The 27017-nt window shown below is 52.0% G+C and overlaps 9 protein-coding genes across 9 annotated transcripts; 7 read left to right on the top strand and 2 right to left on the bottom strand.

Annotated features, from left to right (window-relative positions):
* Nucleotides 1–681: 681 nt before the first annotated feature.
* Nucleotides 682–3534, top strand: BDZ83DRAFT_752334 (uncharacterized protein; the record flags this gene model as incomplete). The annotated part of the gene is made up of 4 exons (XM_060514183.1): nt 682–896; nt 991–2743; nt 2794–3133; nt 3203–3534. The coding sequence occupies 4 exons, from the start codon at nt 682–684 to the stop codon at nt 3532–3534; spliced, it is 2640 nt and encodes an 879-aa protein (XP_060364812.1).
* A 3010-nt stretch (nt 3535–6544) lies between these two features.
* BDZ83DRAFT_730901 (uncharacterized protein) lies at nt 6545–7264 on the top strand (the record flags this gene model as incomplete). The annotated part of the gene is made up of 3 exons (XM_060512856.1): nt 6545–6824; nt 6885–7063; nt 7106–7264. Exons 1-3 carry the CDS (start codon nt 6683–6685, stop codon nt 7262–7264), a joined length of 480 nt encoding a protein of 159 aa, XP_060364813.1. The 5' UTR covers nt 6545–6682.
* Nucleotides 7265–8233: 969 nt separating this feature from the next.
* Nucleotides 8234–9289, top strand: BDZ83DRAFT_741199 (uncharacterized protein; the record flags this gene model as incomplete). Its single annotated transcript, XM_060513084.1, is given in 4 exon segments — nt 8234–8350; nt 8446–8839; nt 8852–9002; nt 9112–9289. The coding sequence occupies 4 exon segments, from the start codon at nt 8234–8236 to the stop codon at nt 9203–9205; spliced, it is 756 nt and encodes a 251-aa protein (XP_060364814.1). The 3' UTR covers nt 9206–9289.
* A 467-nt stretch (nt 9290–9756) lies between these two features.
* Nucleotides 9757–10623, top strand: BDZ83DRAFT_752336 (uncharacterized protein; the record flags this gene model as incomplete). Its single annotated transcript, XM_060514184.1, has 2 exons — nt 9757–9897; nt 9967–10623. The coding sequence occupies 2 exons, from the start codon at nt 9757–9759 to the stop codon at nt 10621–10623; spliced, it is 798 nt and encodes a 265-aa protein (XP_060364815.1).
* A 54-nt stretch (nt 10624–10677) lies between these two features.
* BDZ83DRAFT_327092 (uncharacterized protein) lies at nt 10678–14093 on the bottom strand. The gene is made up of 2 exons (XM_060502396.1): nt 13934–14093; nt 10678–13865 (listed from the first exon to the last, which is right to left on the bottom strand). The coding sequence occupies exons 1-2, from the start codon at nt 14012–14014 to the stop codon at nt 10959–10961; spliced, it is 2988 nt and encodes a 995-aa protein (XP_060364816.1). The 5' UTR covers nt 14015–14093; the 3' UTR covers nt 10678–10958.
* Nucleotides 14094–14247: 154 nt separating this feature from the next.
* Nucleotides 14248–15656, top strand: BDZ83DRAFT_621844 (uncharacterized protein). Its single transcript, XM_060508290.1, has one exon. It carries the CDS (start codon nt 14344–14346, stop codon nt 15574–15576), a length of 1233 nt encoding a protein of 410 aa, XP_060364817.1. The 5' UTR covers nt 14248–14343; the 3' UTR covers nt 15577–15656.
* Nucleotides 15657–16696: 1040 nt separating this feature from the next.
* BDZ83DRAFT_792569 (uncharacterized protein) lies at nt 16697–20789 on the top strand (the record flags this gene model as incomplete). Its single annotated transcript, XM_060515764.1, has 2 exons — nt 16697–16715; nt 16780–20789. The coding sequence occupies 2 exons, from the start codon at nt 16697–16699 to the stop codon at nt 20577–20579; spliced, it is 3819 nt and encodes a 1272-aa protein (XP_060364818.1). The 3' UTR covers nt 20580–20789.
* A 158-nt stretch (nt 20790–20947) lies between these two features.
* BDZ83DRAFT_752340 (uncharacterized protein) lies at nt 20948–22822 on the bottom strand (the record flags this gene model as incomplete). The annotated part of the gene is made up of 3 exons (XM_060514185.1): nt 20948–22550; nt 22605–22676; nt 22731–22822. 3 exons carry the CDS (start codon nt 22820–22822, stop codon nt 20948–20950), a joined length of 1767 nt encoding a protein of 588 aa, XP_060364819.1.
* Nucleotides 22823–25264: 2442 nt separating this feature from the next.
* BDZ83DRAFT_577910 (alkaline phosphatase) lies at nt 25265–26989 on the top strand (the record flags this gene model as incomplete). The annotated part of the gene is made up of 5 exons (XM_060505071.1): nt 25265–25462; nt 25517–25616; nt 25668–25784; nt 25863–26147; nt 26202–26989. The coding sequence occupies 5 exons, from the start codon at nt 25265–25267 to the stop codon at nt 26987–26989; spliced, it is 1488 nt and encodes a 495-aa protein (XP_060364820.1).
* Nucleotides 26990–27017: the final 28 nt, after the last annotated feature.

The raw sequence follows: 27017 nt of genomic DNA on the forward strand, positions 1-27017 counted from the left end.
GCCAATACTTTTGCAATATTAAGCAAGAAGCTTCAACAAGCTACCATCTGTGCATAAACTTTTAATCGCGATGTTTAGCGTAATTACCAGCTCTAAAGGTGCTTACTTCACCTGAATCAAGTAGCAGTACCCATGGTCACCAAGGTGTAAGCGTAACGTGGAGCCCACTCTTCTCTCTGCACGGGCCAGATCATCACGTGGGTAGAAGACCCGCTTATTCGGATCGGCAGGCCAATGGCTGCTGACCTCAGCTCAGTGCCTTTTCGCCAGCAACCAACAAGGACCCGTGGTTCTGTCCAATTTTCCAGTATAGCCTCCCGACAGTCACGCAGGGGAATTGCTCCAGGAGCATTTGCAAGGCGAAAAAAATCCAAAAACGGCGACTTTGATGGACCCCATTCATTTTCCGAGTACCGTTGCTTGTCTTTGAGTGTGTTCTTGGATGAAAAGGTTCCCCAACACGCCTGGCCTCGCGACGCTTGACGAAAAAAGGTTTTGGAGTTCCACCAAGACGAGCGACCGACGAACCTCGCGCGTCGCGACAATCCCGCCCTCCACTGGGCTACCTACCACCCCCGTCGTCCCGCGTGATATCGACAGAACGAACCGCCCGAAACGCCCTGGCATCGCGACAATTCCCACCGATAGCCACAACCACGATTCACGACGACGATTTTCACAATGGCGCAGCCGGATTCGGTCCAGGCAAACGGCATCCCTGGACCGGACCATGCTGAGTCCCCCCAGCCCGTCGTCCCTGTGAAGAGGAAGCGCGACACCGAGGATGAGGGCGACGAGGTCAACGGCCATGGACCGGAGAAGATGGAAGTCGATGCTGAAGTCCCAAAGGAGGATCATAAACCCCTCATCAAGAACTATTTTGCTGTTCTTAGCAGGTACGAATGCCGCGCCGCCCTTTGCGCCCTTGGCTGCGCGCCCATCCCCCTTCATCAGCCCCGAGGCCGCATTGTACTGACATGCAGTCCAAAGCTTCGATGCAAACCCGTCAATTCTGAAGCGTCGCCTTCCCGAACCCGATGCAGAGCAGCCCGACGCGAAACGCCAAAAGTCCGCCGATAGCCCAGCCACCATCGCCGACAAGGTCAGCCACGACTCGTACTCGCATGTCGACGAACTCGCGGCCGATGTCGTCGAAGCCGTCAAAGATCAACTTCAGGAACTTCAATCGGCCAAGGTTGAGAAGGACAAGGACGTTATTGATGGCGGCGCTGTGGTGCAGACCAAGGAGTTTCAGCAGAAGGCCATGGACCTCCTTCGAAGGGAGATATCGTACCCACGCAGCGCTGTGAACGTCAGCAACATCAAACCAGCCCCAGAACTCACCCCAGGCAACGCTGTCTTGACGGTTGTTGGCCCTGGCCCTCATGGCAAGCAACTCTTCTCAAGTTTGCCCAAGAAAGTCCCAGGACAGGAGAGCTTGGCTGCAAAGGCATCGTCCTTGGAACTTCCCTTGGGCGTATCGAAAACCTACATTGTTCCTTCTCGCCAGAGCGAAAGATCAGCTACTCTTGGAGAGCTCTTCTCCTCGAGCAGACCTCTCCCTCCACTGCAACCGCCTAAGCAACCCAAGCAGCTGGTCAAGGGAAACGTCCTCGGTTTCTACCATCCCGAGCCGGCGCAAAAGTCCAAGTATTACAACGAATCTTACTCTAGCAAAAAGGTCGCAGTCGGTTGCTACTTGGACTACACCAATGCGGCACCCTCGTCTAAGAGCAAGACTAGACAGCGCGAACGTGCTCAAAGTCTTGCAGGTCACCGACCTTCGTCTACCGAAATCGAGGTTAACGAAATGGAGTCCTTGTTTCGCAGCGCATTCTCCAGCTTCGCGCCCGTCAGAGATGATTCCGGCTCTGTCATTCCGTCCAGTCACGCTGGTCGCATGTACTGGCAGCTTACTGGACAGCGCAACTTCAACCGCCTCATCGAGTCCGAGTTGCAGGAATTCGATGATGATGACACGCTCGAGAACCACGTTGGTGAGAAGGCCGAGATCGAGAACGTGGACGAAGAGTTCATCACTGAGGCGATTGAGAAGTGGGATGAATGGCTGGTGGATCCGGCGCTGGAAGACATGAACGAGGTCCTGTCGAAACCCAAGGATAAGGACCCCGCCGACAAGGAGGTTGACGAATTCCTCGATGAAGTCACCGACATGATTGAGACCTTGCTGTCGTATCAGCGCATCCGCAACCTCACATTGCCATCATCACAGAATCGTTACGCAGGCGATCCCGTCAATGGCGACTTGCTTTCTCATGGTGCTGTCTCGGCACCAACGGAAGAAGAGACTATGACGTACGAAGCACTGAGGGCTCAGTTGAGTCTGATTGTCGGCACTCTCCCTCCCTACGCAGTGGCTAAACTCAATGGTAACCAACTTGAGGAGCTTCTCATCAGCACCAAGCTCGAGGTCCGCAAAGATCAATACAAGGGCGTGATGGAGGACGATGCTGCAACGCAAGCCCGGATGCGTCAACAGCAGAGCGCCGCCGCTTCTGCTCCGTCGAACCGGCCTGCCCCTCACCGAACCCCTAGTGCATCCACCCCCTACAGCAACCAGTACGCGGCGGCACAGTACGGAACCCCCACACGAACACCCTCAATCGCGCCGTCCAGCTATTACCGGTCGGGGCAACAGCCTACCATGCCCCCACAGCAAGGCTCCGTTCCTCGTCCGGGCGGTGCCCCCACCAGATGCCTCATGCGCAGCAGCCCCGTCCCGGTCAGCCGGGCAATTACCGGAACACCAATGGATACACCAACTATGCGCAGCACGTCGGAAAGGCACAAACACCGTATGGCCACCAGGGTGTTCAGTATGGGTCTCAACAGCGACCTCCACAATACTCTGGTTACGCAGGCACGCCTTCACACGGCACGCCCAATGCTCGCTTCCAGCAGCCCTACCAACAGTCTTTCCCGCAACAGCCGAGCACGCCTTCCCAGGGCTACGCAGGCTACTACGCTAATGGTGCTAATAACATGCAATCGCGGAACATGTCGCCCCAAGTACCAGCTGGTCAATACAATTCGCCAACTCCACACCAACAGCAGCAACGGTACTACGGATCGACTCCCCACCAGAACGTGCCTGGCACCCCTCCGATCAACCGTCAGCATTATCCGAATGGTAGCCACCTCCCTCAACAACCTATGAATTCTCTAACTGGATACAATACAGCCGTTGCAAGGACAGACCAGCAGCGCCTCCACGCCGAGCAAGCGAGATACAGAGCCGCTGCACAGCAAACGAGCGCGGCTTTCGGGACAAAGATACAGGGTACACATGAAGGAAACAACATGACCCCAGTACCCGCCGACGACCAGAACGGCCAAGGATCTCCCTACAATGCCAACATGCGAGCGCGCATGGCCGCAGGTGGTACCCCGAAGCCGCAGAGCCCTGTCGGTAGTGTAGGAAAGCCGAACGGAACTCCACCAATCCCGCACAAAGTGACGCCGGTGCCCATTCCGGTTATACCTCAACAGCAGCCGTACAGGAAGCCAAACTAGCAATATGGCAATCCTTACCTGCCGCCACAGGAATTATATCCACGGATGCCTATTCCAGTGTCCAGCAGACTTTTGGCAGAGGCCGCAGCACGGAACAGTGGTCAGAAGACGACACCATCTGCCAAGCCTCCGCCTCAAACGGTGCAATCTTCACCGCGGCCCGGCTCGGCAAAAAAATGATGCCTACGATCTCCGTCTTTGTCGGCCGTGGTGTATCTTGCGTCAACAAAATGCCGATTTCCATTTACTCTACGGTGTCTGAATAGCCAGGGAAGCGATGTCCTTTCGGAGTTGGTGTGAGAGAGAGGGACCTTTTTTTTCTACAAATCTCGCCTGCGACTCGGGACAGCGGGTTTCGCTGTACTGAGCGACGCAGAAGTGGTGGTCTGATTGATGATGGATGGATGGATGGGTACATGGGGAAGCAGTTGCATGAGGGAAACCTCTCGATTCGACCAGCAACCCCATGACTCTTGGCGTTCTGGCCCTTGTGTTATTAGAAAGTTTTCGGAGGAGAGTTGACAAAACTCGGTAGATGATCGCCAGCAAGGGCGACTGTTCTTTTCTCAGTTTTACGGAGGGTGTGTCGACATGGAAGTGGTTTGTGCCACATCGGCACAACAGGAAGGAAGGTTTTTGCTTTTCCTCCTTTCTTCTGTTTTCCATGAAATCAAACGCACAACGTGGGGAAGGGGAAATGGAATCATGGTCTTTTTTATCATCTTGGCTCGGGAAACGGTGGAAAGGGGATAGGGGGGGTTGGCTCCGTGTGTATAGAGTGATTCGAGTAGCCGACACTTTGTATCCTAATCAAAAACTAGTGGCACCTGCGTCTGACCTTTTTGTGCCTTTGTGTCTTTGTGTATGTGTTTATGTGCGTGAGAGAGAAAGCTATGTCACTACAAAGGAACGGAGTGCGTCGAGTGTATTGCCGGATGGCAGCATGGCTCTAAACCCGTCTGAACTCCTTTCTACCCAGTCGCCGACCATAGTGAGGAGTTGGGTTTGAGACGAGTTAATTGTGGGACTAAGTTGTTAATAGCAGAGTTTTGGCCTCATCGGAGCTTACAGCTTGGACAAGCTTTATACAAATATTCTATTATCAAATTAGTTTGGTTCACTTCAATATCTCATTGAGCGTTATCAATCTGTGGTGTTGGAGAAATCAGGGAACACATATGTCCCTCGGCAATGCCAACAGTTCCAGCCTTCTAACATCAGAACTCAAGTATCGTCACTCGGCTCGACTCCGCTCTATGTATAACTTTGTATTTCCTGAAATCAAAACCAACTAGATAAACTCGTCATAGTGCTAACCCCTTTGATAGACTTTGGGGCTTGGGGAAGTATCGTCTGAACCCAGCCGACTATCTAAGATCCTAAAACCTAATGATCAGCAGCTCGAAGAAGGACAGAAGCCATTCCGAGTGGTCAAGAGCCAACTTACTTGCATCCGCTAGCTGTAGATTTCAATCTTGGTGCGTGACTGCGACTTGCCTTTGAAAATCATCACCCAAAGCAGGAAAAGATTTGCCATGGCATATCCCACACTCCAGTGTTGAGCACCAAAGTTCGATTGCTTTCCGGCCCGAGTGTGATAGCTGCCACAAGCGGAGTGTTGTAGCGCCTTAGGAGGCGGTGAATCCAAGAGTCAGACAGTTACCAGTTCAGAAAGGCGCAAGTCTCTGGCAGACTACGTACCTAACAAAAGTGAACAACTCCGCTCTGCCATGTTCTACCCCATGGTATACCGGAACCAGCAGACATCACTTGGTCTCATAGCATGGCTACCTGAAGAAAATGGCTACCTAGAGTGAGACGTGTGGACGACTAAAGAAGCCCTCGATAGTTGTGTGAACTTGCGGGGTTTGCCTCAGCCAGCCACAGCTGAAGGAAGCAACGTCAATCACCACACTAGAATTCCGAACCCCACAATCCCATTATTACGATGCAGCACAATTCTGAGGTAGTCTTTATGCAAAATATGATGGTCAAGTCAATAACAAGATTGTGTGGAGTGCGGAAGTTGTCAACAGTCCTCGTCGCCTCTGCGGCAGCTCGTACTCCGCTCGGTTTCACGATTGAGGAAAGAGGTAGAGATCCATCTGCCTACGTTTTTAGACCTGATTGCAAGTTTTCGAGACGAAATGATGATATTCGGGGCCCTTTTGCAGTTTATGTCGAAAGTGGGCGATGTGGGTAGTGATGTGAGTCTCACTGCAAGCCACGCTGGATAAGTACGCAATACAATCAACTGTGATGGCTCTTTTGGGAACTCTTCTGATTCGATCACTGCAGTGATCTGTGACTGTGGCAAACTGAGCGTTTCCGTCATTCCACTATCACAAACTGCTGATCTACTTGTTATACCTATGCCACCTAAACATCTTCCAGGCCCCCTTTGGATCGAGACTATGATGAGCCAGACAGCCTAACGAAGGCTGAGGAGCTCATTGAGGCCACGAAGATGATAACTGACCGGAAGGAGAGTATATGCGGTTCTTGATCTAGAACTCAGCCATGGGTCTCACGACGAACCATGGCTGGCTCAACCTCCCTAGCAGTGTCCTTGGGCAGTATTCGAGACCGGTCTATATGTGACGGAAAGTCGATCGCCTGGAAACGATCAGCTCATGTTGGAGAGCTGAGTTCTGCAAGCATTGTGAGCTGAAATACGACCAGAGTCCAAGAACAATGCTCGAGAGTATGAAGGGGACTTGTGGCATTTCTGGAAACGGCAGATGATACGATGTCTGCATTTGTGGAAGGATTTCCACGTCATACATGAAATGAGGCTACCTGATGTTGTGAGGGCGGTGCGGAGATGGAAATCCAGAGTTTACGAAGGTACGAAGCAGAGGCAATGAGCCAGTGGACAGCTCGTATGGAAGCCGAGGGAGGAAGAACCAAGATCTTTCCCACTGTTACGTACTTGGAATCGCATGTAAAATTTTCATCTCAGGGAGAAGGAGGGGGAAAAAGATATTGGTCCCAGTAAACCGGTTTCATGGCGATGGAAAATTATAAAAGCCAAGAGGCCACCCTACAGTCCATGAGTTATTTCCTGTAACAGTCATCGAACACCTGTCTACCTTTTACAACACATTCTTCATCTCACCACTAGCCAATTCCCGCACATCATATCAAAATGGGCGTTGTTGAGAAGGGCAACAAGATCTTCGTCTCGGCCAGCGAGATCGACAAGAACAAGGTCACTGTTGAGTGGCAGCAGAACTTCAAGCAACGCTCGCAGGAGTATTACACTGTTCCCTTCATCAATAAGAGCCAGGGTTTGTTGACACCGATTGTACGTGGAAGATTGATCTCGAACTGACTGCTGCTATCTACAGGGGACCAGGAGAGCGTCCTCTTCATCCAGACCAACTATCTTGACGCTTTCAAGAAGAAGCAGGTTGCAGGCGAACCGGAATTCACTGTCATCGTTGACACCTCCTTCCAGTACGGTCAGAATGACGAGAAAACCTCGCGTTGGCTTGTCTATCATGACAAGAGCATGAACGCCTTCCAGGTATGCAAAATAAGTTCCAGAACATATTATGGTGTGGCCTAGAGGCTGACCCCGAGATTACAGTGGCGATTCGTTGCGAGCGTCAAGTCTAAGCTGGGAAATCAGCTGGGCTCATTCGGTGGTGGCATCTTCAAGAGCTTCATTGGAGTCGACATTGGGAACTTGGCTGCGCTCATCGGTCACCCTCTTCGGGACTTCTAAGATGCTCAGATTTGGAAGCCAAGCTAGCAGTAACAGCCTTACGCTTCGCACTGATTCATTGCTGTGGGATCAGATTCATGCCCGCCACTCTGCCGCACGATGACTGAGGTCAACATCGCGCTTTTGACAACGCACCTTACTTAACATTCGAAACACTCTTTTAAATCCCGGGTTTTATAATAGCTTGATTACTGAAGTAGAGGAATGATGAATTTAATCTATTCTTCAAAAATCAAAAGACTTTTGCTCCCTCATAACGATGGGTAACGATTGACCCTGACGACCGACTGGTCTGGTTCCAGTGTAGACCAGCTAGGAGGGTTCAGTGGTTCTGGGATATTACTTTCCACACCCATACCAGACCCTTGGACTTGTGATCATATAAGATACCCAATGATCTGGACTTAAGGAATATAATTCAAGTGGATCTGTCGGCGCATAGGTGTAAGGGGGTAAGAGACGCGGCAGACAGAGACTCCATGTCCAGGCAAGCAATACTTGTCAGCCATGCATATTCACTCGAATATACGCACCACAAAGTCACAAAAGTTCTGTTCCAAATACAAGTAGGCCAGAAGAAATGTAAGGACCGAAAGACAGGCTTTGCTCCTTCCTCTTCTAAGTTCCACCCAACCGTCAGACTCTTCATCCCGCTGCCCCTTTATCCGAATGCCACGGGCCTACATACCTACTATCTACCGCAATGAAGGTTCTTCTTTACATTCTCATACTATAGGTTCATACTCAGCTTCTTTGCAGATAACCTTGATTTCGTTGCTGGCCAATGTTCAAAGACATGTTCGACATCTGTCGACCTTTTATCCCTGAATCCTCTATCTTCTTGATTTCTTTCATTCATTTTCCCCTTCATCGACATTCTGTGAAAAAGGAAGTCGCTGGACGACTCGAAGGCCCTTCGACCTAATCTCCTCAACTCCGTACAACTCTTTCGTTCCTATTCTCGCAAGCATGGACGACCTGGACCTCTCCCAGCTGCTAGAATCGGGCGAATACAGCGATCTTAGGCTCGTCACCACCAATACTGATGATGGATTTGAGACCGAGCACCCCATTCACCGCAACATTGTCTTCAGCTAATGTCCGAGATTGAGAGACGTGGTGGCCTCCATTAGACCTCTGGTAAGCCATTCACCTGGGACTCTTTGGATCTCTTTCAACAGCCTGCCTTACAGAACCAAGTCAACGGAAATGACATTGCCCATCTCAACTATAATAGCAAAGCCCTCGGCACTATGTTGCGGTATTTGTACTCAGGAAAGTACGAGGTACAATACGAGGTGGCGATCCGGCGAGCGAGCGAGGCTGGTGGCGATGACCGGCCCCACTCAATGTACTGGTCCATCCATGCCATGCAGCTGGCACATGAAGTAGATCTCTTCGGTCTCTATATGAAAGCGGCATGGGCGTTGTGTAAGGCAGCAAAACAGCTCACGAACCACGTCGACTTCCCTGACATGGTCGACGAGCTCTACGAGACGTGTGGCCAGCATCCAGGTTTCCCCATCCATCTCGCAAGTATTGCAAGAACCATTGCATATAACTGTCTGATCAGCAGTCGGCTTTGAGATCGACTAAAACCCACCATGCTCAAATACCCGCAGCTTGCTCTCGACGTGATGGAAGCAAGCTTGGACGCTCTGTCTGAGACCCAAAAAGATCTCGTCGAGGCACAGGAGAAGATCTCTGATCTTCGAGCTCAAGGATGCAGAGCTGATTAGTTTTGGGTCGAGGATGAGCGTGATGTAGAGCGTGATAGGAAGAGAGAAAGAGAGCGAGACTGGGAGAGAAGAGAGGCAGAGGTGGGCAGAGGTGGTTCGCGACGACAGCTTTGAGTTCAAAATTGTTCATGGGAGCAAGAAACGGAGTCACTCCTCTTCTCATAGCGCTGTAAAATACCCTGCGCTAGAAGGGGAGATCTAATTTTGCTTGAGGACCTGGAAAGGAAGGGAGGGGGGTTGATACAGGAGTTTAGCGGCAGGAACGTTAGGATACTCGCCGGCGAGGAAAGAGCTGGACTCTATGACTGGAACTTGTGATTTCGATTGTTTTACGATATCCGCGAGCTATGTCGCGAAAGGAATTAACATGGAAGAATGAATCTCCTCAACCACTATATTGCTTCTGAGTTTCTGTGGGAATCGATTTACAAAGTGACTACAGAAAGAAAGAGCAACCTACTGCCTCTCTCTCTGAGGGTAAGGGGATCAGGAAGAGACTTCTCGTCAATATAAAGCCCTCCTCTCTTCAATTCTTCTATTCCTCCTTCTTCTTCCTCCTCCTCTCACCTCAACCTTATCTCTCACTTGACCAAACAAATAAACGAGGAGAGACTGGATAGATCGATCAGAGCCACATTCTTTCCATTCATCTCACTTCAATTTGGTTACCCTTCCAAACATCATACCGAATAGAACCATCGCTCGCTCAAGCATACTTCCAACGCTTTACGCAACATACACTGAAAATTCGAGATGGCGGGTGTTGATCTTAGCAGCCTATTCAACTCCAGCAAGTGGAGCGACCTGACGATCGAGGCGTCCGGGAAGGTCTTTCGCGGTCACCGGTGTGTTGTGTTTAGCCAGTGCGATGAATGGCGAAAGTTGCCTCTGGTCGTAAGTTGAAACTAATCTAGCTATATAAAGCACTTAAGTAAGGTGTCTTTTCTAACAAAACGCCTATAGAACGGACGTCTCGTCCTCACTGGAGGATACACCACCATGGCGATTCTCAAGTACATGTACACCGGTGCCTACAAGCCCTTCAGCATTCCCTGCGTCAACACAAAAATACCAGAGAGACTCCAGGTAAACGCGGAAGGTCCGACCCATGAACTCGACTGCAGCGATCATGGTATGTTCCTTACCGTCTGCGTCTTGGTCCGAGCAAGGACGTACAACATGGCCAAACTCTACGACCAAGCCAAAACCGCACTTTTAACCATCGCGCCTAACCACACCGACCATGCAGACTTTCTCGACACCGTCCACTACATACTTGACAACTTTCGGAATGAGGAGGGACTGCAGGTTGCTCTGCGAATGATTATGCCGCAGTATGAAACGAACGCTGGCCTGCGTAGCAGACTCAAGGATCTCCTGCTCATCCACCCCCACCTTGCTTGCGCCCTTCTTGAGCACACGACTGAGGAGTTGCGTTTGATCAAGAGGGAGAAGAGCTTGACTCAGCTTATGAGCAAGATCGAACCCGGCGAAAATTTCGGAGTGGACTCACCGCAGAGCACACCTCCGCGAACTGTGCGCGTGACTTCCGCGAAGCGAAAGGGCGACGATGGTGAGATGCCCGAAATCAAGCGTCTCAGAGAAAGCATTGAGGAATAGTCGGCCGGTTCGTTGGATTCTACTTTGGACAGGAAATTATGAGGACATGGACACGTTATCTTGGGGCAGAATAAGGCCTCTGGATCAAAGAGGAAAGATACAGCCTCGGAATGGAAGAGGAACATAGACTTTGCGATTCTTCATTCAATAGACGATGTTGCCTTTCAAGATCATGCATTCAAGATCAAACTGGCCGAAACCATTGGTGTGAGTTAACTTTGTGTTGGTATAATTGGGTATCTATCCAAGTATTCCCCGATTCTATCCCTTTTGATACACGACGCCTGCCACGCTGGCCCTTTCTGTTGTAGATTCCCATCATGTAATGGGCGTGATTATACATATCTTACACGTCCAACCCCTATCCGATATTTTTTGTCGGACGCCTCGTTCTCCTGAGTGTCTTCCTCCAGCCTAGACTGTTCTTGCCTCATGGCCAGGCCACGCTTGATGACTTCATGTAGGTTCTGATGATTTCCCCACTCATCCTCATATATATACTCCTCCACCTCTTCATCGGAAGGCCAGTGCATCGGTCCCCCATTCCTGCTATCGCTCAGTGCCGTGACCTCCTCGCGTAAAGCCATCACTGTCTCCTGGTCGAGCAAAGGTTCCGCGTAGGCTCGGAACGCACGGAATGCCCTCGCAAGGTACCGCGCGTGCGCCAGGGAAAGGTCCCCGCCGGCTTTGGGAGTCCACTCGCGGATGATCCACCACATCAGCAGAACCATCTCCTCGCGATCGCCGAGGAACGCGAGTGTGCGCATGTACGTGTTGATCGTCGCTGCTGTCACGAGCTTGTTCACATCGGGTTTGGGCGCCGGACCCAGGGTGGCGAGTGCTCTCCACGCGGTCTTGAGTTGGCTCGATGCTTTTTGTACTGCCTCGATTGGTGTCTGGTCGTGGCCCAGCTCTTCGCGTTGAAAGATAGGGGTAAGAATTTGGCGATATGACAGCTTACTGGAAGGGCCGTGAAGTCGATATATGCGGCCCTTGGGGTTCTTGATCTTGCTTGTCTGCGCTTGATACAGCGACAGAAACTCCTCATCTTCGTCTAGAGTCCGTGAAGCGGCCGCATCTTCTACGCGCGGGCTCCCCGTTGCCATTTCGTCACTTGGTTGTTCCTCAGAATGGACTGGCGTTTTGGCCACATCTTTGGTTAGCAAGGCGGCAAGTCGGGGCTGGACCGCTTTCCGTAATACACTGGCAAATGCAGTGATCATGTTCAGACTGAGCCCGGAATGTCCCTCAGCCATCTTCAGGGCTTTAACCGCCAGATGCAACACTTCTATATTATTTTCCGAGGGCATGCTGTTGCTGACCATGATGTTTGATCTACCCAAATTGAACAGTATCGTCTCCCATGGCGCCCGCCCAGAGACGTCAGTTGAAGCCCAGCCCATTTGCGCAAGTTGAAATGCATAGTGGATGCTAAACATGCTCTTGTTGGAGATGTGCGAGGGTGTATTCGATGTTCGGTTTGGTTGAAGGCGACAAAATAGGTCGATGAATGCGTGTAGTATGTCGTGAGGTGGGTTGGTCAACGCACTCCCCGTGAGGCCTTGATAGTCTTTCAGGCTCTGCCTAATACTGCTTTTGAGTCCTTCCTCCAAGCTACTGCAATCGACGTGATGCAGCGCGACGTCAACGCTGGGTGACTGCTTGATAAGTCCAGCCAAGAATGATCCACGAATGGGAATACCTGCGTTGTACATCTCTTCTACAATTTTGCGAATGCTGGGTGGGTTGGTCCGCGCCCTCTCGAAGTCGCTGAGGTTTTCGTCGTTGTAGGGGAAAACCTCCCTCCCATCTCCAGGGAGATTGTGATGCCCGGATTTTGCTGACTTTGCAGAGAGCTTGGCTATCAATTCTCTGTACACTTCAAACGTGGGCTTCATCCCTGGTTCTGGAGGATGTTTGAACAGGGCCCAAGCTTCTTGTGCATTTCGAGTCGTACGGATCTGAGCTGCCCATGCGCCTTGCTCAACACGAAGGTGGCGCGGGTAATTCGCTCTAGTCTGGACCGTTGGCGAGCCATCAGGAGCCATGCCACCTAGGATATCCGTGATCAAGTCGAAGTCCTTCTTGCTATATCCACCCTCTTGCATCATGATACCGGCCTTGACAACTCGGCTTTGGTAGGCCTCAGGACCAGACTTCTCCTCCATGCCATCGCGCATAATCCGATGTGGGGGCCAGTGACTGGCAAGTGTGCTGGCCGTGTCCCGTTCTGAAGCTGTTTTTGGTAGTGCTAGCAAGACTTGCCGAATCGCCCGATAGCTCTCTTCCTCAATGATGAGGGTCTTCTCCGAGGTAGAAGATAGTGACAGAAGCTTCGTCACAGCTGTCCAATTGTAAGAGCTGTACTGATACGGGGACTTTCTCGATAAGACTGATACAGCCTGTATAGCGCGATTGAGCACCTGGCATTGTAACTTGTACGCCTTGTCTGGTTGTCGATGGCCAAGCGGGATAATTTTGATGTATGACACTGAGAGCTCTGCGATATCAGGCAACGCATCGGGCTGCAGTCTGCTCGCATGTTGACACAGTTTGTCCAGCAATTTGCTAAACAAAACCGGTGTAATTACCGAGTCCAAGTCAAAGGCCTGCGGTGCATCGTTGGACGACTTCTGTCGTTCCGCATACCATGTATTGCAGTATCTCAGTAGCCCCAACAAGGATTCGGAGCTCTGGAAGTACGGCCTGCTGGTGAGCAGGTAGATCAAGACGAACAGTGGCTTATGGCCTGGTCTGCTTAGGAATCTTTCGACCCTCTTGTCCGGATCGCGCGGGATAATGATCCAAGCCCAACTAGACACATTCGCCGGTGTATGACCTCTCGCGGACAATTGTTGTAGGGTTGCCTGCCATTGTCGACTGTCACATAGCAGGCGCGCAATGTCTGGTCTGAGCTCTGGGACCTGGCGGAGGATTTCCTGTGCGGTGATGACGCTGAGCTGAGGGGACCTCAACTGTGCTAGGAATCGGAGATTGGATAGCTTGGATTCGGATGGTGGTTCGGAGGGAAGGCGATACAGGTCGGCAGCATCGGCAAGGAGCAAGTCTGAGAATATCGACCGCTCATGGCGCACAATCCGTATCAAATCGCGCCGTGATGAGGCTCTCGGCGCTTCATGTGACTGGGGGGATCGTTTGAACGGTCTGATCAGTTGCCAAGAAGGTGTTTGTTGTAGTGCGGCGGCAGTATGGCAGGGCTGGTAGTTGTGCCGTTGGGATAGCTGCTTGGACGAATAACCATGTTAACTATGAGTCCGAGAGAGCTGTCGTAGATGGAGAAAGTACTCACAGCTTGCCAGTCGCGGCCAAGCACCCATCGGCCCCTGGTCAGGACAATACCGTGTGATCTGGAAATGGGCGGCGGCCGCATTGCCCCATCTTTGCTAGCAAAACCTTGTGATCCCGCGATTGAGATGCTACGAGGCTACTTAACGTTGGGCTTAGGGGAGCTTGATGAAGTTCCATAGAAAAAAAGGTCCGGGGGCGAAGGTCGCGACTGCGGGAAGCTTTCCGCAGTGCATCACGTGCGATAAGGCAGCTCAATCGATAAGAAAAAGATCCCTGCTTGTACCTTAAGGTAACTAAGGTTCCATACTTCGAAACCAACAACTGCCATCTGCGAAACTGCGAAGCAGTATTGGATTTTCTTCTCCTTGTCTTTTTGTCTTTGAATTGCTCAATGGTGCCTGGAATCTCAAAATGCGACCTTCTCATTTCAAAATAGCATCCTCGCTCAGCCGCGGGCTGCACACCGCTCGATCCACGCCCTGCCCGCAGCGATACTTCCATGTCACAACACCAGCGAGCATGCCGCGGAAGCGGACCTTTTTCACTTCGAACGTTTACCTTTCCCAGAGCACTGGTGAGCCGACCGAGAGGCCACCAAGGCAGGAAGATGACGAGTCGTCTCAGCTCACAGCACCGAAGCGTAAGGGGGTGCGCTCCGCCGGCGCAAAGAACTCCCTACGCCGCGTAGCGATTATTGCCCAGCGACCGGCGCAACGAGAACCAGGAGAGGTGCCAGCAGAGACGATGGATGTGTCTGCGCCAACACTGATAAACGCCGTGTGTGTTGCCGAAGCTTTCAATATGGGAACAGTTCTGGACATTCTGCGGGCCCATGGGTTTGATATTGATCCATATCAGAGCGGGTTCGAGGCGAGCGAGGTGGTCCACGCACGAGGTGTCAATGGTGGTGATATTTTCGTTTTCCCCTCGGGAACAATTGTCACTTGGGCCTTGCCCCCAGACGTTGTCACGAAGCAGTTGCTGAATGCGGCAGAAACGCCGCTGAAGCCAGCTCTTCGGGAGGTGGAGGACCTGGAGTACGTTTCCGATCCGAGCAAGGAGACGAGCAGTATGAAGGGTGACATCGTAGTTCTGGGCACAAAGCTCGAAGAGCGAGATGGCGACAGGCTTGATACAACCCTCGCCAAGATTGCATTCTCTTCCGGACTGGCCCGAAGTACAAAGCTCGCAGTGCTGGAAACAGCGCTGACGGCTTACTTTGAGAGCACCAGAAAGATCCCGTCTGTGCTATCAAAGGGCTCGGGCTTGCCGTTGGGCAGGAAGTTCATTTTGCAAAAGACGGGCGAGCTGTTGAGCCTTCGCGCGAGGCTCAACCACTATTCCGAACTCACTGACTCTCTTCCAGACATCTTCTGGGACAGCCGATCTGAACTGGGCCTAGAAGGATACTATGAGCAGGTTGGCCGTGCGCTGGACGTCAACGTACGAATCCGGACGTTGAACCAGAAGATGGACTATGCTCAAGAAATTGCGAGTGTCCTGCGGGAGATGTCGAGCGAGCAGCATAGCACGAGGCTGGAGTGGATCATCATCATTCTTATTGCCGTGGAGGTCGTCTTCGAAGTCAGGAGGATTGTGCTCGAGTACAGAGAAGAAAAGGAGGAAGGTAAAGTGGAAGCCTAGGTTTATGTCTATTTAAACTAGGAGCTGCTGTTGAACTTTCAAAAGATACCCAACTCAATGATTAAAGAAGATGCCAAGATACACACATTTAGTGCGACTCCAAAGTGAAGACACATTTGGCTTGCCTTGGCTAATACCCAAATTCAATCCACGCAAGGCCCAGGGAGTGACATATCTTCAGTTCGCTGCTGAGGTACTTGAGACAAGTTGGTATCACCAAAGAACAACTCATGGGATCAACCCCAAGAAAACACTCCTGCTGCATGTTTCCTATACCAGCGAATAATACAAATATGTCTTGCCTGATGCTAGAATATTTAATTCAGGGCGCGATACAGCAGTCCAACTATGCTCAACACACAGGTACTTCATTGTGCAAAGTGACTTTCGAGGTTCCGGGAAACCCTGCGCTAGGTAGCCGCTGCAGGAACGGCAACAGCATGGCACTAATTGTGGATCGCGCTTACCCAATGAGCTTCGCTGATAACTATTGTAGAATGACTGAAAGTAAACAATTGTTTTGAATGCTAAGCTCAAATCCTAAGGTTAGTAGATGAGTTCTTTCGGATGCTTGCCCTTTTCGGTAATTTTTCTTTCTTTCTTTGGCGAGTCTGAGGTACTTAATACTTTCTTCTCAATATTAGACATTTCTCACCTAGGAACCGTCGCCGTCCAGTTCTTTCTCAAGGAAAACTCCAGCAAAAGATACCTCGCCTTCCATTGCTCGTCGCGGTTTGCCTTCTGCCAGCGTACCCACCCTACCTCGCCATCGCCCAAATCCCTACTATACCAACTCACCTTCACACCTGTCTCTCACTCTACCATATCGGTCAATTCGAGTTTATTCGCTGGACTCATCTTGAGCTTTACCCAGGTGTCTCCAGACTTGGTCAGATACCTTCCAGATACAACATCACGCTTAACGACCGTGACTGCTTCACCTTGGCACGCGACTACTTCGCGGACCTCACTCTGACCACTCCTGCCCGTAAGGCCTTAATTGATTTCGATTGCAACATACAGCTGAGCCTCAAGCCTTTCCCTGTTGTTCGGCAAACAAAGCACCCACCAGGCAGGGGTTTGATGCGTGTGGAACACCCGGGCCGTACCTACCTCGATCATGCCTCCTCCACTTATTGGTACGTTTTCTTTGTCTTTCTATATTATGTTGGCTCGTGTTCATCTCACTAACACTTACTCAAGAGGAAGAGGAAGAGGAAATGGGGGATTTTGATGGCGGTCTCCCCCACAACTGGGAGGATGACTTGGATCTGCTTGCGGACCCTTTTTTCAATGCTTACGACAACAACGAATTACCTGACTTTGAGGATCTCGTGCCTTCTCAAGCTTTGGAAGCACTAGCACCACCACTCTTCGTCGATGATGAGTCCACAGCACCTTTCTCAGGATCGTCAATGCAGGTTGACGCTATACCGGAAGTCCCGTTACAGGAGCAGCCAGTATTTGACCAAGATGGCAAAAGAATAGGCACTATTCTACCCGTGATGACCCGCAAACCTCTGCAAAACATATCGATCAACATTCCCTCGAGTACACTTATTAGGCCGGCGAGTCTGTACGAAGGCGAAGAGCCACGACCCAGCGAACGAGAATGGGTAGCGGTTCGATCTTTGCTCCAAGAGATGCAGCAGAACAGCGAGGATGGAGAGCAAGACTTCATTGTGTTCGATATTGAAGACTTCGCCGTGTACATTGACGCTACAGTACCGGGTGGCAACATGAAAATTTACAAGGAGAGACGGTATCCCTGCGAGATGCGTCCCCTGCAACATCTGAGTATCCAGACCGCATGCACTCAGATGTACGTCGACGGTGTGTTGTCTGTGGGAGAGAAGCGGTTCTTTGTTAGGCAAATTCCTTTCGAGGAATTGCCTATCGGGAACTACGGAGCATCCGAGGCCACGGTCGGCTCTGAAATTTGGATACGCTCCAAACACAACGTTGCTATCGCCAAACAGAAAGGCCCAGATGTGTATTATCGGCTTGGAAGCCCAGCTCCCGAGTACCGACGCTACCATGCCGGGTTTACTTGGGTTGCAGATCTGGCTAAGCACGTGGTGGACTATCTCTCCGCTGCTATAGAGCAAAGCCGTCGTGTCACATTCCGGGACTTCCGATCCGACTTCTCACGATGGCTTGCAGATATGCATGGTCACTCGGATGCTTTCTCCAAATGGCGGAGGCAATACTCCAAAGAGGACTTCTGCACAGCAATTGTACCAAATGTTCAATTTATCTATAAGGAAGCCTACGGAGTCCTTGGACACCGAGCTACAACTATCTATCTCTGGAGAGAGATTCGCGAGTTCACTGCATTCGCCGATAGCCAGGAGAAGATGCTCAAAACCGGTGGAAGCAACGCTGACACGCCACAAACTTCGCCGTCGCCAACGCCAAAGCCGAATCCAAAGACACGTCAGCCAGCTGACATACCCAGGACAGTGGTAACTCCTTACGTTAACGACCTGTTCCATCGTTTACCCTGTGGGCCGATGATGGAGGCAACCAGTCCGAGCGCAGACGTGGAGAAGCTCCGGCAGGGCGTCATCCAGGGCCTGGGCTTGGAGGAGGCTTCAAGGATTCATACGACGGCCAAGGACATCGCTGAGAAGACCGGACAGGAAGTACGAGTCGGAGATGTGATATCCACACATAGAGACGACGACGAAGACTATTGGGTTCGAGAAGCCACCACTGGCTTCAACGACGTTGACTGCTGGTTTGGGCTCGTTCAAAAAGTTCATAATGTCCACAATTCACGGCAGAAGAGTTTCGACGTATCATGGATCTACACACCCACACATACGCTTTGCGGGATAATGAGATATCCGTGGAACAACGAGCTTTTCCTTTCCGACCACTGTACCTGCGGCGACGCTACTGTCGGAAAGATCAAGGAAAATGAGGTACTGGCAGTCCATGGGGTGGACTGGGGAGGTTCATCTAGAACAGATACAGAGTTCTTTTGTCGCCAAACGTACCTCCATGAGGAGCGAAAATGGATCACGTTCAAAGAGCAACACCTGCGATGTCCTCACCGCCAAGCTAGGCCGGAATTTCCTTACCTAGCAGGAGACACTCTGTTAGTAAGCCTAGAGCTAGGTGACGCTATAGTCGAGCCCTGCGAGTTGGTAACTCTCCCCGACGCCAATGGCGTAGTAACCTTTCGCCGCCTGGAGCGCAGACATCGCCTGCAGCCTGATGTTCCACCGAACGAACTTGTCTACACCGACGAAGAGTTTACTCTTGGACAGGAAAACATCCATGGAAGATGTCTCGTCCGAGTCTTCCGCCCCGACGAAAAGATACCACCACCATATGATCGTAACGGGGTGAGCAATGTATTCTTCATAACGCAGCGATGGCAAGACGGTATTATGATTCCCATTGAGGATGCTCCCATAACGCTCAGACAGGGGTTCGATCCCAGAAAGCAGTTCGACAAGCTTCGGGGCTTCGATCTCTTCTGTGGAGGGGGAAATTTTGGCCGCGGCCTTGAAGAAGGCGGGGCGATCGAGATGAAATGGGCCAACGACATCAACATCAAGGCCATCCATACTTACATGGCCAATACTACCACTAATACCGTCCATCCTTTCGCTGGATCGATCGACGACCTCCAACGACTTGCCCTGCAAGGGGAGTTTTGCGAAAGGGTACCTGAGATCGGAATGGTCGACTTCATATCGGGTGGGAGTCCATGCCCTGGCTTCTCACGCTTGACCATCGACAAGGCCACTCCCGAGCAACGCAAAAACCAGTCACTAGTGGCAGCATTTGCTTCGTTCGTTGACACTTACCGACCTCGCTATGGCCTGCTTGAGAATGTCATGGAGATCCTTCAGCCGAAGGGGCGCCGAGGCGAGGATGTGTTCAGCCAGTTGATATGCGCCCTCGTCGGGCTCGGCTACCAGGCTGAGGTCTTCTTGTTAGATGCTTGGAACTACGGATCTCCGCAAAGCCGAAGTCGAGTTTTCTTATGCTTTGCGGCGCCTGGCCTCGCTCTTCCCGATATGCCTCTCCATTCTCATTCTCACTATACGGCTAAGATTCGCAGTCGAGGACTGGGATGGATTCCCAACGGGAAGTCAATGGTCGACCGGCTGGTAATGCCCACCCCGTTCAAGTTTATCAGCGCACAAGAGGCGACGGCTGATTTGCCTGACATCATGGATGGAAAGGCAGACTATTGCATCAACTTTCCGGACCACAGAGTCGCCGTCGGTGTCACCAAGAGATTACGCACACAGATGGGTATCATTCCAATGCACCCACACGGAATGAATTTCCGCAAGACTTGGAATAAAGGAAAGGGAGTCATGACTGTGGCCGAGAGGAGCCTCTTCCCGGAGAAAGGTGAGAGGGTTAATGAGCTTATGTCTAACTCTTGGGGACGAGCATTACCAGGCAAGGTCATGCCAACAATTACAACCACTCCAGCACCCACAGATGCTCGCGTTGGATTCATCATGCATTGGGAACAGGATCGCGTTTTGACTATCATGGAAGCGCGGCGTGCGCAAGGCTTCCGAGACCACGAGGTCCTCCTCGGGGCACCCAAAGACCAATGGAAGGTCGTTGGAAACAGTGTGGCTAGGGAGGTGTCGTTAGCCTTGGGTCTGTCCTACCGCCAGGCGTGGTTGGGAACTCTGGTTGACGGAGATGAAGTCGCACCGAGAGTCCACATCCCACACGACCTCTCTGATGGGGTGCAGATGATGGACACACCGCCTCTAGCAGATTCGCGTACGAGCATCTCTGGATCGGCATCGCCAGCTTCATCGTCGAGTCGTGCCGTGCCTGCGAAGCGTCCTCTGGGAAGCACGCTTTTGGTTGAGCGCTTCACGTCAAAGATGACGAAGTCGAGCCGGACACAGACATCGAGTGGTAGCAGAACCACAGTCGAGGCGGAGGATGAGACTCAGGCCGAAGCGACGACCTCGTTGGTGACCTCGGACATTGAGATCATTGAAATTGACTAGGCATAGTGATTTTGGACCGGCATTGGAGTAGGTGGTTTGCGATACATTTGCATCTTTGTGCGACAGAGCGCAAAGCTTCCGGACATTTTGTCAGAATCCTGAATAAGGGAGAGTCAACACTTGGAGTCACTGGAAAGATAGACAAAACGCATAGCGAAGATGATGTGAATTTTGAGCTTCACAGGATGATCAATTAGTGGTTAATCAACAGACACTGATTACGATGAAGTATTCTTTCTATTTTATGAATGATCAAAGTGCTAAAAATGAAACAAAAACAACGCTGTTTTTCTCTGCCCGAGATTAGGTATGTAAATTTGATGGCACAAAATGTATTGACTCCCAGCTCCTCTCCATGGTCTCCTGCTTTATGCCCTGGTCACAGTGACAGTGACAGTCTCCTTCTCTTTCTCAGTGACAGTCACAAATACCGTCAAGACGGACACACCCTGCTGAGCACCATTAGCCGGCATGGAAAGGGGTTTCGGCGTCGTGATTGGGCTCGGCGCGTCCGCAGCGGCGGAGGGCGCGTCCGTCGGGATGGGGTTCACGATGAGGGTGTCCGTGAACGTCCCGGTTAGTGTTGAGGGATTGCTTGCTTTGGTTGTTGTCGAGCCCGCTGCTTTCGTCGTTGTGGGTTCCGTTGTGGATGATTCTACGATGGTGGATTTGGTTGTGCTGGAGTGACCGGACTTTGAGGTTTCTTCTTCCACTGTTGAGGTGCGGGTTTTGCGGGTGGAAGTCGATGTTGTGGATGGGTCTTCTCCTTCTGCTGCTGTCGATGAGGGCGCGGGAGCTGGGGTCATGGTCTGGGTGACAAATACAGTCGTCGTGAAACCAGGGGCCTGGACTGCGGACGTCGTTCCTGGAGCACCTGGTGCAGTTACCGAGATGGTGTACGTTGCGATGACGGTGGGTGTGATCGTGACGGTGCTCTCATACCCGAGGTCAGAAGAGGCCGGCGGCGGCGCCGGGACCGCTGTCGTAGTCGTGAACGTCGAACCAGGTACAGACGCAGACCCGGAAATCGGCGTGCCCAGAATCCGGCTCGCGACCTGCGGATCATAACACCCAACAATAACCCCCTCCGTCGTCGTCATCGGCAGCGCGAAGCACGAGGTCCCCGCCCCGCAGCTCTGTACCGCGAACGCGCTGTTGGTCCCGCAGATGCCGACGTTGCCTTTCACGCAGGCGATCTGGCCGGCCGTGCAGGCGGATTGCTCCGTCAGGGAGGCGAAGAGGGCGTTGAATGTCTTTGCGGAGGCGACGTTGTTGGCTGCCGCGGCGGGGGAGATTGTTGCTGTCGCGGCTGGGGTGGAGGTGCGGATTGTGGGGACTTGGTTATTTGGTGTTCCTGTGACTTGGGGTTGGAGTGTTGATGAAGGGAGTGAAGAGGAGGCTGTGGTTGTTGGGAGGGAGGAAGGGGTATCTGGTGAGGATTGGGGGTTTGGAGCAGTTGTTGATGCTGCGGTGGCTGTTGTGGAAGCGAGAGACGAAGGAGTTGCTACAGCTATGGTTGTAGACTCTGCTACCGAGGTCTCTCCTCCAGGGACGGGAAACGGCAATGAGAGGGATGACTGCAGCGGTGTACCCGGGGAAGCGGAAGAGGAAGCACCGGGAGATCCTCCGAGATGAGGAGTGACTGTCAGGCTCTCGGAAATAATAGCAGAAGCGGAGGCTGTGTTTCCAGGTACTACGGATGACACATTCTTGAAGCCGGAGGTGAGTTGGGGCGGCAAGGAGATGGTGCTGTCCATAGGAGGCAGAAATACCGCCGAAGTGGTAGTCGGTATCGTCTGCGTCTGTACGGTAGACTCGACTGGTGTTGTCGAAGGACTCTGGTCTACGAGCTGTGTTGTTGCGGCCGCGGTCCTCGTTGATGAGCCGTCGAGGGTGACGAAAATTGGGGTCGGCGTGGTCCCATCTTGGTCTTGCTGTGTTACCGGCGGGGCAACAGAGCTGCTTGGTTCTCTAAGTTCGTGTAAGTGTTGCTTCAGAGAGACGAGAGAGATAGCGGAGCCGTACGATGAGGGTGAAAGACTGTCTGATGAAGCAGCAATGCTTTGACTGTACGTTGAGTTCCACTCCCTCCGGAAACTGTCACATGTTGTTAGTGAAAGTAAATTGGGTCTCGATATGGGGCTTACTTACTACCTCTCACCACGTCTTAATGGGCCGGCCTGCGTGGTTTGGGTGATCAGGAGGAGCAGTACGACATCTGCTATGCGTAGACTGGGGAGCATTGTGGTGTTCTGCAGTAAGCGGCCTTGTATGTAGGGATATTGACTCGGACTCGCCCTCTCCACAGGATATGAAGAATATTATGAATAAGAATGTGGTATCAATACCGCGTTGCCTCGCTCGCAGGCAAATCCAAAGATAGGTAGTTGAAAGAGAGCGGATACGGGTCTGGCGTCTAGGCACACAAAGGCGGCGATCAACAGAAGACTGGGAACAGAGTAGGAAAAGGCAACAAAGGACAAGGAAGGACGACGTGGAGAAAGGAACCGAGAAACAAAACACGAGAAAAGACGGAAGAGAAAGGAGAGTGGAAGGGGAGAAAGAGAGAAAGACGTCAATATGACTCGAAACCCACTGCAGACAGGCAAAGAAAAAATGATTGTATGACGGTGTGTGTGTGCTCGACAACTCGTCAGACACGAAGCACGCGAGGATGCAGGCACCATCTTGTATGACTGGACCTGACGGCAAGACAAGAACAAGAAGCGATCCAAGGGTCTAGAACTCTCAACCTTGTCGTGGCCCATTCAATACGCCGGTCTGTGAAGGCATTCGAAACACTTTTAGTCTGCTGGGTCTGGCCAAGGTTGGAAATGGAGCCCCAGCTTAGATGAGGGCCCGGTAGCTTGGGGACGACGTCGTCCAATGCTTTGCATTTCTTTCCCACTTCGCTAGCCGGGGAGTGATCGGATGTCAAATTTGTGGCCAAGCAGGAGACCGATTACCTAGGCCTTAGTTCATGGAGTCCCTCGCAAGGTTGCCGGGGCCGAGATGTCCATTGCCGCGAGACTGGGTAGACCGTAGCACCCACGCACCGTAGCAGTAGCGGTGGGTGGACGGACAGAAATGGTATGGTTAAGCGCCTCCCGCAATGAAAAACAACGTCGATACGAGGATCCTGGTGAGAGTAACGGGTCACTGTAGACTAATTTTGAAATGAGAAGGGGTTTCTTGGTTCTTGGTGTCTTGTGGTTTTGTGCCTGCGTCTTTGTTTCTGGAGAGGTCCATTGCAGACGCGCGGGAAGCTATTATTGGCAGTTTGGGGGATCCCTGTACTCTTCCCGTGCGACAGCTGCCAATCATTGGGGCGGCGCTTACACCACCTGGAGCAATGTGGGGTCCCAACGGTGCACGCCTGGCCCAAGCTTCACTCGCCGCCTCAGTCTAATAAAACGTCTCACTCTCACTCTCACTCACTCTCCTCACTGCAAGTCACTCACTCGATTTCATTCATAAGTTGGCTGCTTCTCACACTCCGTCAGTTCTCCAAACCTTCTCATGGCCATACTTCATAGACTCTCTTTAGTTCTGACGTCATGCTGTCAACCTCCTTGACGCTTCAGCAGATCAGCCACAAACACCTCCTGCCTTGTGGCTTGTTTCGGCCGAGTCTCATGGAATCACAGTACAGAGTCCTGGACTCGTACCACATGAGGTCGAGTCACAGTCTGAGTCCCTTGAAAACGTTGCATCATGAAACTCCGCGTCATCGTGAGACTATCATCTGTCGTCACTAGCCTGGCGACTGAGCTCTTGTTCTGAGCATGATAGCCAACCGCGCCGTCGTCTCCTTCGTGATTACTGAGGGGACTCGTCACATGCATGGTAATGGTGCCCTATCTCATCCTGGTTATCAAACAACTTTTCAATCAACAGGTACTGTGGCTTGGCAAATTGGGGCTGAAATGCGTTTCAAAAGAGGCTCTGCTTATAGTTCATATATCGCATTTCCACCGTCGGCCTCAACCTGCCTTTCCTCATAGCCTTGTTCTGAAATTTCTCAAAGTCAAGCCCCAGGTAGATTCTTATTATCTCCTCATCCAAGCAGATGAGATTGTGCAGCTATTCAAGGTCTTATCAAAGTATGATTACCGAAAGCACGTGGGCTGCCAATGTCGTGCCACCTTCCTCTCTCGTCTATAAAGCCAAGGCAAAGACCGGGGGTTTGAACTTCGCAGTCGTTGGAATATGCTTCCCTACCTTTGCCACAGGCAGCACGTTGCCCATCCCGTAGCATCTATTGGGACAAGCGGGGATCACATTCCAACCGCCAAGCCGTACCCCGGGCACTAAAGCGTCTTGGCCCCCAGGAACGCTGCGAAACATGTGCGCCAGGTGACAGAACCATTCGTGTTAATCATTCAGATGAGCTTCAAGCCGGTGAAATATCTCTCATGTTACCAGACGCTTTTAATGTACTTCCAGTATTGGCAGCAATGAATTGTGAACCTCTTACTAGAATTAGCGAGACACTATTGAATGTAATCCTTCATGCCAAGTGAGTATGCCGCAACGACGGCTGCAGGCGGCATAAAACATAATGTGAGATACCACAATGCGCGGCCAAGAAAATCGAAGATGAATAGTTATAAAAGCAAAATCGATGGCTGCAACCTTGGTGACGTTCCTGAGGATTCTTATCCATCGTAGACGTGCCTTCCAAGATGCGCTCTTCAGCCGTGGTCTTCGCCGCCTTGGCGCAGTCAGTCCTGTCACTCCCCAATGTCAAGAACTTCATCTACATCGTGCCGGATGGATACGGTCCCGCCTCTCAGACAATGGCAAGAGACTATGTCTCGCTGCTCGAGAATGGTCAAAATCCCAAAGCACCCGTGAGCTTCCAGCTTGCGGCTGATAAAATGGTGCGTTGAGAAGTACTCTGACGTTTGTGCTATTCATACTCACAATCTTGGAAGGTCCTCGGCAACGTTCGCACACTGTCCAGCGACAACCTCATCACGGACTCTGCCGCCTCTGGAACCGCCTTTGCTTGCGGTGTGAAGTCTTACAACAACGGTACGAGCGCCTGTCGTGAGAACTCGACGGCATTTTACTAAAACGTGCCAGCTATCGGCGTCAACCCCGCTGGCGAGCCTGTCGGTTCCATCCTCGAGGCTGCCAAACTCGCAGGCATGAAGACGGGTCTGGTTGTCACCAGCACCATCAACCACGCCACCCCTGCGTGTAAGTAAACCCACCGCCAGAAATGCCCTAGTCATATTAAGTTGCCTCGGTCAATAAACACCACTGACAGTAATCCAGGCTATGCGGCTCACGTTGCCGATCGTAACTCGTACGCCAAGATTGCGGAGCATGAGATTGGTTACGGGCACCCGCTCGGCCCCGTCGCCGACATCCTCCTCGGAGGTGGCCGGTGCTACTTCAAGCCCAAGTCAGACTCGACCTCTTGCCGAAAGGATGAGATTGACCTCTTTGGGTTCGCCCAAGAGAACGGCTACCACGTGATGCAGAACCGGTCGGCCTTTGACGCTCTCGATAAAGGTCTCGGCGACATTCGCCTTCCTTACATTGGTCTCTTTAATGATGGTACTTCAACACTTCTGCCTTCTTGGTGGATACATGGATAATAACACCCTCTAGGCCAGATGATGTACGAGATCGACCGATCCCGCCAACCCGCACAAGAACCCTCTCTCCTAGAAATGGTAGAAACGGCCCTCAACTCCCTCCACCGCGCCACTCACTGCAAAGAAGAGGGCTACTTCCTCATGATCGAGGCCTCACGCATCGACCACGCAGGCCACGCCAACGACCCGGCTGCCCACCTCTTCGATACGATCCACTACAACGAGGTCATGGGCTTCGTCCGCGAGTGGATCGACGAGCACACAGACACCCTGCTCATGTCCGCCGCCGACCACGAGTGCGGCGGCCTGACGCTCAACGGCTTCAATCCGCTCCCCCTCGCCAAGGTCAACGCCTCGACCGAGTTCCTCATGGATGTGTGGGACGCGTACACCGGGTCCGATAAGAAAGCCTTTCTGGTGGGTGAGATTTTGCCCGAGTATGGGCTTGCTGATGCTACGGACGCCGAGGTGAATACACTCCTCGCCGCAGGCTCGCTGAGCTCGGAGTTGGGGAATTTGCTGGCTAGTCGGGCTGGCGTGCACTGGTCCACGGGGGGTCATACCGCTTCCGATATCACTCTGTACGGCTACGGTGCTGGTGAGAACGGACCGGCCATAAAGGGTGATATGGCTGGCAACTGGGATAATACCGAGTTGCCAAAGTATATTGAAAAGGTTCTTGGCGTTGACATGGGACAGGTTACAGCGTTGCTGAGGGCTAATGGGACGGAGTGGGTTGGGAAGCGGGACTTGAGCCGACGGTCTGATGAGCATATTCACGGACACGACCGTTCTCACTAGGCTATAGTGTTCTTGTCGTATCTTGTGA

The sequence above is a fragment of the Colletotrichum acutatum genome (genome assembly GCF_030867785.1).
Source record: "Colletotrichum acutatum strain CBS 112980 chromosome Unknown BDZ83scaffold_48, whole genome shotgun sequence".
In the NCBI taxonomy this organism is placed as follows: domain Eukaryota; kingdom Fungi; phylum Ascomycota; class Sordariomycetes; order Glomerellales; family Glomerellaceae; genus Colletotrichum; species Colletotrichum acutatum.

Excerpts from the sequence above, each read along its gene's own strand:
- BDZ83DRAFT_621844 (XM_060508290.1), top strand. The coding sequence starts at position 14,344 with ATGCGACCTTCTCATTTCAAAATAGCATCCTCGCTCAGCCGCGGGCTG.
- BDZ83DRAFT_327092 (XM_060502396.1), bottom strand. The coding sequence starts at position 14,014 with ATGCGGCCGCCGCCCATTTCCAGATCACACGGTATTGTCCTGACCAGG. Across the intron at positions 13,866-13,933 it reads TTGGCCGCGACTGGCAAGCT|CTATCCCAACGGCACAACTA; the intron begins GTGAGTACTTTC and ends TCGTCCAAGCAG.